Source organism: Rana temporaria, chromosome 4, assembly GCF_905171775.1.
Source record: "Rana temporaria chromosome 4, aRanTem1.1, whole genome shotgun sequence".
In the NCBI taxonomy this organism is placed as follows: domain Eukaryota; kingdom Metazoa; phylum Chordata; class Amphibia; order Anura; family Ranidae; genus Rana; species Rana temporaria.
In genome coordinates, this window is record NC_053492.1 from 151,435,769 (window position 1) to 151,448,330 (window position 12,562).

The 12,562-nt window shown below is 43.3% G+C and overlaps 1 protein-coding gene across 16 annotated transcripts in view; it reads right to left on the reverse strand.

Annotated features, from left to right (window-relative positions):
- The window catches only part of MBNL1 (muscleblind like splicing regulator 1), a 259,895-nt gene that overhangs the window by 63,649 nt on the left and 183,684 nt on the right, over positions 1 to 12,562 (reverse strand). For 15 of the 16 annotated variants that reach the window (XM_040349199.1, XM_040349194.1, XM_040349191.1 and 12 more), the window contains one exon: positions 5,118 to 5,288. In XM_040349199.1, coding sequence (XP_040205133.1) covers positions 5,118 to 5,186 — 69 coding nt within the window. In that variant the 5' untranslated portion in view covers positions 5,187 to 5,288. Of the gene's footprint in view, positions 1 to 5,117; positions 5,289 to 12,562 lie in introns of those variants that run through there. The other variant, XM_040349205.1, reaches the window with a different exon arrangement.

Below are 12,562 nucleotides of genomic sequence, written 5' to 3' on the forward strand. Positions count from 1 at the left end.
GGACCTTGTACGTAGTGCCATTGTAGGGGAAATATAGCTTGAAGGGAATTCCCCACCTGTAGTGAATCCTCGCAGCTTGTAGTACCAACCTGATCTCTTTCATCTTGCAGTGTTTATGAAGCGTGGCAGGGGATAGGTTAGGGTATATTTGAATCTTGATCCTGTATTACAATATGTTGGGAGTATTGCGGGAGGCTCTGAGTATCTCCTCATTAATGAGGTAATATTTAAGGCACAATACTATATCACTTGGTGGCTTCTCATCCAGTGGCTTTGGGGCATAGAGCCCTGTGAATTTGGTCACTAGCAAAGTTAGCTGCAGGGGACACTGGAAGCAAAGACTTGAACAGTCTCTGAACTGCTGGAAGTAAGTCAGTGACTGATTCAGGGACCCCCCTCACTCTCAGGTTATTGCATCTATTTCTGTTGTCCAGATCCTCCAGGTGGGCTTGGAGTTGAAAGACAGTATCTGAGAGTGACTTGTGGTCCCTGCGGAGGTCAGTATAAGCTAACTGCAGCTCATCATGTTTGGTCTCAAGGAAATCTGTCCTGCCCCTCAAGGATTCTAACTCCTACTGCAAAGTGCTGGTAGACATATAGAGATCCGACTGGAACTTCTCCGCCAGTTTAGTATACATAGATTTCAGGCTATCATCTAAGTCCGATTTTGTAAGCTGGACCGGGTATAAACTGCCTCTTAATGAGTGAGCCGGAGAGGCCGCAGGGGTGTGTTCTAAGGCCTGCAAACGCGGCGACTGGGCAACATCTTGAGGAATCCTTGTCTGCTCCCGGAGAGGATAGTTCGTTAAGGACCTTTGCGCTGGTTTCCAGCGCCGTTACCTGGATGTCGCCATGCACTGGGTATTCCCCTAGGGGTGCGGGTGTCTGAGGAAACAGAATGAAGGCTCTGCCTTCTAGCAACCGTCTAGCTTCACACCGCGTATGCATCCCTGCTGTGGCAGATTTTGCACTCTCCAGTTTAAATAAATCAACCCCACAGTCTAATTCCAATATACCATAGTATTAGCTTCCAAATTTTGCATTTATTTCTGTTTAAAGATGGAGGCTGACTGCTGCATTTTGCTTAAACAGAACCTAATTGCACTGAAAGAAGTGATAGTGAACTGTAATAGTGCAACTTACATGTTAAAGTACCCACATACACTAATCTGTCCAGCTTCAGGCCACTGTTTAATCTATGCTGACTGGGGGTGCATGGAGACATCTCACAGCTTACTGGCGAAAAACAACAGCAATTGGACAAGTTCTTTTATCCTGTTCAGCCATTTTTACATCACAATTCTCAGCTATTAAGGGAGAGATGTTTGCCCATTCAGCCAAAAACAAACTGTCCTCTCAAATTGCACCCGAAAGATGCAGCAGTTTGATCCGTACTTCTTGCTCTGGTGACAAATATAAAATTGTATTTCCTATCACCCATTGGCTACCAGGACAAATAGAGAAGGTGACATGGACAGCAAAAAAAAAAAACCTGACAGGGGATCTTATACTTCCACATAGTATTCAAAACGAAAATAAATAAATGTTTGGTTATAGACTATAAACTCCACCCATTTTAAGCATTTATTACTTTATATTCTTCTTTTCTGGAGTAGCTATGGAAATCTTAGCTACTCCAGATTTCAGCGGCTCAAGTTTTAATACATTTCTCTCACTGTATTTTATGATCTATTTAAAAATTAGGTTTCTTATATTTTGTATTAGTTTGAATTCACATTTAAAAAGTGTTACTAAACCCCCCAACAGTAAAAATCAGTCTGTATATGTTGTAAAGCATGCTTGTTATACTTACTGTGGAACCTAATGGGTTAATCCTACGCATTGTGTAAAAAGGCTGTTTAACCCTATCGTCTCTGATTCTTGCCTTCTTCCACTGTCCCCAATCCATCTCCTGATAGTACAGAGCCTTGGAGCAGAGGCGTACTAAGCATGGGGCGGAGGGGGCGGGCCGCACCGGGTGCCACACCCTGGAGGGGTGTCAGGCCGACGCCCCCCCTCCGAGAATGAAGAGGACTGTAGCGTGCGGCATGATGATAGCGCGGTAACAGGGAGGCAGCGCTAGCGGCAGTCTAGGTAAGGCTTTTCAGGGGGGAGGGGGTGTGACTCGTGCGAGCCGCCCGTACCCATACCCGAGACCGCAATTATCCCCTTCTCTGTGGCAGCGCAGCGCCCGCGGCTCTGATAGATACGGCTGTGACTGGCTGACACTGACAGTCACACAGCCTAGGAGCGTGAAGCTGCAGCCGCCTCCCCCTGTGCTGTGCTGCCTGTGTGTGTAGTGTAACACGCGGCGCGCTGATGATCATCTGTCTGACGGCATTATGGGTCTGAAGGCAAGGGGGGTGTGTGCACTATTGTAATGGGGGTGTTCTGTATATGAAGTGGGGGGTGTTCTGTATATGAGGGGGGTTCTGTATTCTTCGGGGGGGGGGGATGTTCTGTATTGTAGGGGGTGGTATCTGTATATGAGGGGGGTTTTGTATTCTGGGGGGGTTCTGTATTGTGGGGGGTGGTATCTGTATAGGGGGGATTCTGTATTGTGGGGGGGGGGGGGTTCTGTATTGTAGGGGGGTGGTATCTATATAGGGGGTTCTGTATTCTGGGGGGGGGGGGGGTTCTGTATTGTAGGAGGGATTCTGTATTCTGGGGGGGTTCTGTATTGTGGGGGGTGTTCTGTATTGTAGGTGGTGGTTTCTGTATATGAGAGGGGTTCTGTATTCTTGGGGGGGGGGTTCTGTATTGTGGGGGGGGGGTGTTCTGTATTGTAGGGGGTGGTATCTGTATAGGGGGGGTTATGTATATGAGGGGGGTTCTGTATTGTGTGGGGGGAGTTCTGTATTGTAGGGGGGTGGTATCTGTATAGGGGGGATTCTGTATTCTGGGGGGTTCTGTATTGTGGGGGGGGTGTTCCTTATTGTAGGGGGGTGGTATCTGAATAGGGGGGGTTCTGTATTCTGAGGGGGTTCTGTATTGTGGGTGGAGGTGTTCTGTATTGTAGGGGGTGGTTCTGTATATGAGGGGGGATTCTGTATTCTGGGGGGGTTTTGTATTCTGGGGGGGTGTTCTCTGTATAGGGGGTGGTTCTGTATATGAGGGGGGGTTCTGTATTGTGGGGGGGGTGTTCTGTATTGTAGGGGGTGGAATCTGTATAGGGGGGGTTATGTATATGAGGGGGGGGTTCTGTATTGTGGGGGTGTTCTGTATTGTAGGGGGGTTCTGTATTGTAGGGATGGGTCTGAACTGTAGGGGTGGGTCTGTATTGTAAGGGGGTTCTGTAGGGGGGTCTGTATTGTAGGGAGGGGTCTGGACTGTCCAGAGGTGCAGTCTAATGTAAAGGGGTGCAGTGTAATGTAAAGGGGTCAAGAGATGCAGGGTGCTGTGTAATGTAAAGGGTTCCAGAGGTGCAGGGTGCTGTGTAATGTAAAGGGGCCAGAGGTGCAGGGTGCTGTGTAATGTAAAGAGGTCCATAGGTGCAGGGTGCTGTGTAATGTAAGGGGTCCAGTGATGCAGGGTGCTGTGTAATGTAAAGGGGTCCAGAGGTGCTGTGTAATGTAAAGGGGTCCAGAGATGCAGGGTGCTGTGTAATTTAAAGGGGTCCAGAGATGCAGGGTGCTGTTTAATGTAAAGGGGTCCAGAATTGCAGGGTGCTGTGTAATGTAAAGGGGTCCCGTGGTGCAGTTGTGGAGAGGGGGTACACAGTAGTGACAAAGAGATATTGAAGGATGCAGGGGGCACAGTGGGGTGTTTTTACATTTTACCGTGGGTGGGGGGGGGTGCCAGATATTCGATCCGCCCCGGGTGCCAAATGTTCTAGGTACGCCCCTGCCTTGGAGGCACTATGCACATGCTCAGTTTTGTGTGTTTTGCTAGAGAGTTTTTTTTTTTTGAGGGGGGGGGGGGGGAGGGTGCATGTGATCAGCATAGGGCCAATTAGCACTGTCCAGAGAGAGGGTCAGGACTGAATCATGGAAACTTCCTCCTACAAGCTTTAACCAGTGCTTGGCCAGTCACTGATAGAAGTCACAAAACTGATATACTGCTGATGAGAAAAGGTATTTAGCTGTTTATATTTACTAAAATAATTGAATTTCCATGTTCTGTTCTCTGTGGGAGACCAGATGTAGTGAATGCAGGGTCCTGGGTTTAGTAACACTTTAACCATATTGCAATGTGGAGACTTTTTATGAATTTCTCGAAGATTATTATTTTTTTTTCTAAATTCTCTTACAAAACACTTGGCACAACACAGCAGCCTGACACTCGTTGTTTTATCGTGGGAATTAGCAGATTATGCTTTTAAAGGCAAAAGTTCACTTTTGTAATAAATAAATAAATAAATAAATAATAATAAATGCACATTTTTTTTTGCTAGTTAAACAAAATTTGCTTTTTTTTTTCTTAGCAACCTGAAGAGCATTGCAACCACAATCAACATATCGCAGGTGCAATGTCAGGCTCCTGCAGACTCTCAGTACAGTAATCTGCCTGTAACCAGCAGACAGTTACTGAAGAACAGGAAGAATCAATGAAATATGAGAGCGCTCACCAGCAACCACAAATTTCATTGAGAATTAAAAGCGGTCTGCTGTGGTGGAAGATGGGACTTGTAGTTCATTCATTCACAAAACTCTGTGAATGAATGACGCGGCTGTGTGGGTAGCGCCCCACACAGATACACTGTTTTAAGATTGTGGCAGTGGGTGCGAGGAGAGGATCACCCACCTATTGTCACCATAAGGGATCAGGGGGTGCCGGGCAGCTGCTTTCGTAAAAAGGTGCATGTTACACCCTGAATATGGGATTAGCACGTAACATGTTACTAATGGTTAATGACATACATTGCACTGTCAGATGATCACTGCAAATTGCTGAAACTGGCTCAGATAGTCTTCACGTGAATGCAGCTCTCATACTGTAGTTAGTCATTCCTCTTTTGCAAAAATAATTGTGCTATGTGCAGACAGTTGTGTGCAAATGGATGAGATTGTCGAAGGTTGTGCATTTACAAACACACATCACTGGCAATAGGTGCCCACACAGTTAAACATAAAAAAGGAGCCAAGTTCTATTAGAGGTCTTTCCTCAGATGTACTTACCATAGGCTGGAGCTGAGTACCAGGAATCATTGCATTGGCTAGCTGCATTTGCTGGGCCAGCATGGCCATGTTCTTTTGTTGAATCAGGTTATTCCGTCCATTTATCTCTAACTGTGTTTTTAAATGTGGTGGTGGATGGAGATATTTACAATTCTCCCGTGAACAGCGACCCTTGGGAAAGGAAAAACAAGCCACTGTCAGTATTAATTGATGTGATTTGTGCACGCTCATAGAATGTGGAAAACAGAGCATAAACGCCTTTTCTATCGTATATCTGCATGCTGTTTACATTGGCATTGAAAATGCAAGTCACCTGGTAGTTCTGTCCACATAGCATGTATAAATATGTACTGTAAGTTTATGTACTGAACAAAATTACATGCTGACTTTGCAAAACTCCCTTTAATATTATTGCTAATCAGATATGGAAACATTTTATATGGTCATCAAAATAGAATATATCTACACATAAGGTGATAACGCTTGGAGTAATATTATACTCATTCTATACTCATAACTGACATCCTATCTAGTTATTTTAGCTAGCTGTCACTTTGGTATCACTTCAAATTGTAGAATATATCTATGCACTTGCCTGAAATGTATTACTTCAAAACCTTCATATAAAAAAGTTATTATTTACTATAAGCTGCCTCTATTCCAGATGAACAAGTAACATTTAGTTGCATCACTATCATATCAGGAGTTAATTACCGTATATACTTGAGTATAAGCCGACCTGAGTATAAGCTGAGGCACCTAATTTTACCACAAAAAACTGGGAAAACGTATTGTCTCGAGTAAGGGCCTAGAGTGTCCATCTGCATGCCTCACTTTGCCTCACTGTGTCCATGTGCATGCCTTACTGTGTCCGTGCCTCACTGTGCCCGTGCCTCACTGTGCCCATGCCTCACTTTCTTCACTAGCGATGAGTTTAATGCCGCGTACACACAATCGTTTTTCGGGTTCTAAAAAAATGATGTTTTTAAGGGTCTACAAAAAACAAAGTTTTTTTCAACCCGATCATTAAAACGGCCTTGCCTACACACGATCGTGAAAAAAAATGCTCTAGCAAAGCGTGGTGACGTACAACACGTACGACAGCACTATAAAGGGGAAGTTCCATGCGGATGACGCCACCCTTTGGGCTGCTTTAGCTGATTCCGTGTTAGTAAAAGACGATTCACGCTTTTCTGTCTGTTACAGCGTGATGAATGTGCTTACTCCATTACGAACGCTAGTTTTACCAGAACGAGCGCTCCCGTCTCATAACTTGCTTCTGAGCATGCGCAGATTTTTCACGTCGTTAAAGCCCACACACGACCATTTTTTACAACCTTAAAAATGAAATGGCATTTTATAGCTTTAGGCATTTTTGTTTAGCCAATAGAACGCTATAATAGAAAGCTGTGGCTATCCACCACAGACAAAAGATTTAAATATGACCATGTTGTCACTAAATTATGCAATTTAGGGAAATACTGTAAAGGTGGAGCTGTGAGCTATATGACTTCCACAATTTGGATTCATCAAAACTCATCACACCTAGAGCTCTAAGCTTAAATATAGAACTTGTAAATAAGGCTAGGTTCACACCATTAGTGGTGCGTCCATAGAGGACACAGGAGCGCCGCCCCCTCGTTCTCCTGCACAGCCACTGAAATACAATACATAGATTCATGCATTGCATTCATGTATTGTATTGTTGCTGCTGCCCACTATTCAGATGGCCGGCCCCCTGGTGAGCGCCGGACATCTGAATAACGGCAGCTTGTTTGCTTTGAAAGTGCCTATCAGAGCCAGTGGCTCTGATAGGCTTTCCGATTACAGCCCTCAGGCTGTAACAGGCTTCCAAATAGTTATCCAGGGGACGCACGTGGGGTGTGTTACCTGGTTAACACTGACAGGCCTCTCAGGTTCTGATTGGCTGAAGCGTCATCGAGGGCAGGAGAAGACATTGAGGGATGATGGAAGCAGGATGGCCGACCCAAGAAAGGTAAGTGCCGGGCGGGGGGTTGGGGGCTCATTTTACAGGGCACAGTGGCAGCATTTTACAGGGCACAGTGGCTGCAATTGATGGGCACAGTGGCTGCAATTGATGGGCACAGTGGTGACAATTGATGGGCACAGTGGTGAAAATTGATGGGCACAGGGGTGACAATTGATGGCACAGTGGTGACAATTGATGGCACAGTGGTAACAATTGATGGCACAGTGGCTGCATTTGATGGCATGGCACAGTGGCTGCGTTTGATGGCACAGTGGCTGCGTTTGGCATGGCACAGTGGTGACAATTGATGGGCACAGTGGTAACAATTGATGGCACACTGGCTGCGTTTGGCATGGCACAGTGGTGACAATAATGAGCACAGTGGCGACAATTGATGGCACAGTGGCTGTGTTTTATGGCACAGTGGCTGCGTTTGGCATGTCACACTGGTGACAATTGATGGGCACAGAGGCGACAATTGATGGCACAGTGGTGACAATGGGCACAGTGGCGACAATTGATGCCACAGTTGCTGCGTTTGATGGGCACAGTGGCTGCAATTGATGGGTACAGTAGCTGTGTTTGATGGGCACAGTGAGGCTGCAATTGTTTTTTTTTTTTTTCGTTTGTTTGAAAACATCCCCCCCCCCCAAACATTTTGAGCACCAGCCGCCACTGGTTCACACTACAGTGGGTGCAAATTGATCCAATTTCAGCTCATTTTAAAGGGCACCGTGGCAGCATTTTACAGGGCACAGTGGCTGCAATTTATGGGCACAGTGGCTGCAATTGATGGGCACAGTGGTGACAATTAATGGGCACGGTAGTGAAAATTGATGGCACATTGGCTGTGTTTTATGGCACAGTGGCTACGTTTGGCATGGCACAGTGGTGGCAATTGATGGGCACAGTGGCGACATTTGATGGCACAGTGGTGACAATGGGCACAGTGACGACAATTGATGCCACAGTGGCTGCGTTTGATGGGCACAGTGGCTGCAATTGATGGGCACAGTAGCTGCTTTCGATGGCTTTTGCTGGGCACAGTGAGGCTGCAAGTGTTTTTTTTTTGTTTGTTTGTTTGCGCTCCCCCAAAACATTTTGAGCACCAGCCGCCACTGGTTCACACTACTGTGGGTGTAAATTGATCCAATTTTCAATGTGAATATGCAGTGCTTATTGGTTGCATTTTTTACATGATTTTGATGTTTTTTTGCTGGGTTTTTCATGCCTGTGTGTTTTTGGTTTGGGCCAATAAGTATGTTTGTTATGACATAAATTAAAGTCGCCCTCTTCCTTTTTACTTTCTTGTTTGTCTGTGTTGTTTGGTGGTTAAGCAGTCATGTCCTCTCTGTCTTTGGTCATGGCAACAGTTGTTACTGCTACTGCTGCAGTGTTGATTAAAGGAAGGAGCAGGGGAAGAGGAAGCAAAGATACTGGATCCATCCAGGTCATGAATAATGACCTATGTGCACATAAGGAAAAGTTGTTCAATTACACATCTATGTAAAAAAAAATGCTTATCCTCATTGGATTTGTCTGTGGAGGGATGTGCATGGGAGGAGGAGTGTAGATAGGATTTAAAAGCAGTGAAATTGCATCAAAAGCATTAAATCTCATGTAGATTCTTTTTTGGTGGTTTTTCATGAAATCCAAAAATTGAGCTGAGATCACACCAAAGTGTTACAGAAACCTTTTTCCTTTTTGTGCTGCACTGCTTTAATTTTAACTGACACCATTGAAAACAATGTGGTTGTTTTACTAAAACTGGAGAGTGCAATAATCTGGTGCTGCTCTGCAAAGAAACAAATCATCTTCCATTTTTTTTTTTGCCAAGGCTTAAAGTGTTGCTAAACCCAGGACCCTTGTATCTCACAGTAAACAGAACATAGAAAAGCAATGTTATTACTAAATATAAACTGCTAAATGGCTTTTCTCATCAGCAGTATATAGCAGTCTTTTGACTTCTATCAGTGTTTGGTTAAAGCTTGTAGGATGATCATTTCCATTATTATGCCATTCTGTGTCACTCAATTTGCATCTGAAATCACACTAGTGTGAATCAACCCTAAATATGTATAAAGCATTATATATTTGCTTTTCTAAGCTCCAGTCTCAACAATTTCATGTCTTTATTGTTTATCTCAATAGGTAACATAATAACAGCATTGCTACACAGTTTTCTGAAAATACTGGCTGTATGTTTGCTTTTCTGTATCTGTCCTATCACCTCTCATGCACTATAGATACATCCCATATACAAACATGTGAAACACCAGGTTATTTTTTTATATGGTGATCATCACACAAGGAAATGTGGTTTAAGAATGTTTGGGGCAATTCAGTAAGCAGGAAATTGATACATATTCCCATAATTGGAAAATATATGTGATTACATTACGTATCTAAAATTGATTGCTTGGAAAGCAATAGGTCATATTCCAAGCAGAGGAAGAAAAAAAAAATTCAATATAATTGCTCAATTACCACTTATCCTATCTGTGATCACCGGCACTGGTCTGCAGTCATGCCTAGCATGCCAGAAAATCAAAGGGAAGATTCTGAGGATGGTAAGAGTCAGGCTGCTGCCAGAATATGGTAGCTCAGAAACTTAATCAGCAGGAATATGAAAGTGAGAGGGGAAAGCACAGACGGCTATCATATGATGTTTTTCTTTTGCTATCACATCAACAACATTTCGGCTGAAAGCCCAGGCTCTGCTAAACAGCCAGCCTTTGTGTAATTAAATTACAGCAGCATTATGCAGCTTTTTAGGCCCTGGCCTCAGCAAGAAAAGCCACACTTCATCTCACAAGAGTGTTCATTTCAGCTAAGCCTTGTTCACTACCAGCAATCTGAACTGCGTATGTCCAGATATGATCCTACATATACACAGTGTGCGTACACCCCTGTAACTTCTTACTCCGTATATTTGACAACAGTTGACATTTTAAGGCAAAATGACAATATCTATCTATTCAGATTTACCTATGCAGGCTGCTGTGGCTGATGGAAACAGTTTTTTTTTTTTGTAATAGTCATAGGACTACAATTGTCTACCATTAGCAAAGAGATGTTCAAATAATCAGAACAGCGGTCTTAAGTGGAACTAAACTCTCCTATGCTGCCCAAAGGGTGGCGCTAAAGAGCTGAAAAAACACGTCGTTTTGTGTTTCTTTACCGTTTGTATGCAATACAAGTTCACGGCCAACGACCTTCGGACAAAAGTCCTATGCTTTGTCCAAAGAAAATCCAATCGTATGTATGAGTCTTTACTGTGGCCAAGTGCAGGGTGTGCCAAGATGGGTATCTGGATATTCAACCTCTGGCGGAGACATGGAACGTCACTTCCGTTACGGAATGTGACAGCCCGGTCACCGATTCTGATTGAACATGTGGCTGCATCCCGCACCCCTGCTTTGGTCAGCTAACCTTCCACTGCTGCCAGCCTGTTGAGGACACGCCCTCCGCTCCGCACTCTCCGCCCACTGACTTCCAGTTGTGAGCAATGCCACCTCTTCATTGCCAGGTATTGGATTAGGCATCGGGAGCATTTGTGTGAGTGCAAGTACTCGCGCAAATGCTCGGTATCGACACTGATACTGATACTAGCATCAGTATCAGGGCAACCCTAATATATATATATATATATATATATATATATATATATATATATATATATATACACATACACTCTATATAATCATCCTATAGTTTTTATATATATATATATATATATATATATATATATATATATATATATACACACACACTGTACATACACACACACACACAATGTATACTGTCCAACTATCCTTGCTCTTATGAGATTCTGAATTTCAATCATGTATGTTAATTTTGTTGCTTTGACAGGCCTTTGTCAGTACGGGACTATACAACAGCATCACCTAGTTATCAACACAGACAGCAGTGGAACAGCTGATAATTTCTTCCATGTAAAGGTTAAGTAGCAATCCACATCAAGCAGCAGGGGGCAAAAAGGCCAAGGCCCTGAGCATTCAAGCTCACAGGCGGCAGTTGGTTGTTAAGTAAGGACTTCCTTTGTCTGTTGTGCTTCACTAGAAAGTCAACACCATGCTGTGCAAATTTCTTGTTTGTACTGAGGGCACAGATTTCACAAATCTGCAAAGGAGGTCAGACATATCAATTTATCTTCCTTGGCTGTTTGTTCAAACAGGCTTTCTAAACAGTGCAACCTGACCAGTTCAATGCAAACAGGTACTTGTGTATTTGCTTTTTGGATTTATAGGACCATGTAATGTAATTATACAACAATTGTATATATTGGTTTAACACAACAACTATTATGTAGCTAGGTACAGGGTTATAATTGGTCTATTTTCATTTTTACATATGATGTTACCAAACCTCCCAACTGTCCCTGATTTGGAACAAAGTCCCTATGTCCCTCATTTGTCCCTCATTTTGGTTTAAACTACATAATTCTATATAAAAAGCACTATTTATCTTTCAAAAAGTGTTTCCCGGTGCTAAATCTTTCATCCAATTACTGAATTGCTGCATTTGTAAACTTCAAAAACTAATATATAGAAATAGTAGTGGTAAAAATGAAAATAAAGCACTTGTGGGTTTAACTAATATTTTTTTGTATAATTCTCCTTTAAGGGGCGTGGCAGGGGTGTGTCCTATGCCCACATACATTTGCTAATATGTGTCCCTCGCTCCCATCTCAAAAAGTTGGGAGGTATGTGTTACTTCTACCATATACACTATGGGAGAGATTTATTAAAACTGGAGCACCCAGAATCTGCATGTTATCAGCCTCTAACTTCAGATTGTGCAATTAACCACTTCAGCCCCGGAGGATTTGGCTGGCAAATGACTGGGCCATTTTTTGCGATTCGGCACTGTGTTACTTTAACTGACAATTGTGCAGTCGTGCGACATGGCTCCTAAACAAAAATAGAGCGACAATTAAAAAAAAAGCAATATTTTTACTTTTTGCCATAATAAATATCCCCCAAAAATATATTAAAAAATGTGATTTTTTTCCTCAGTTTAGGCTGATACGTATTCTTCTACATATTTTTGGTAAAAAAAAAATCGCAATAAGCGTTTATTGATTGGTTTGCGCAAAAGTTATAGCGTCTACAAAATTGGGGATAGTTTTATGGCATTTATTTATTTTTTTACTAGTAATGGTGGCGATCAGCAATTTTTATTGTGACTGCGACATTATGGCAGACACATCGGACACCTTTGACGCTATTTTGGGTCCATTGTCATTTATACAGTAATCAGTGCTATAAAAATGCACTGATTACTGTGTAAATGACACTGGCAAGGAAGGGGTAACCAGTAGGGGGCAAGGAAAGGGTTAAGTATATCCTAGGGAGTGATTCTAACTGTGTAGGGGCTGGGTTACCTGTGACATGACACTGATTACTTCTCCCGATGACAGGGAGCAGAAGAT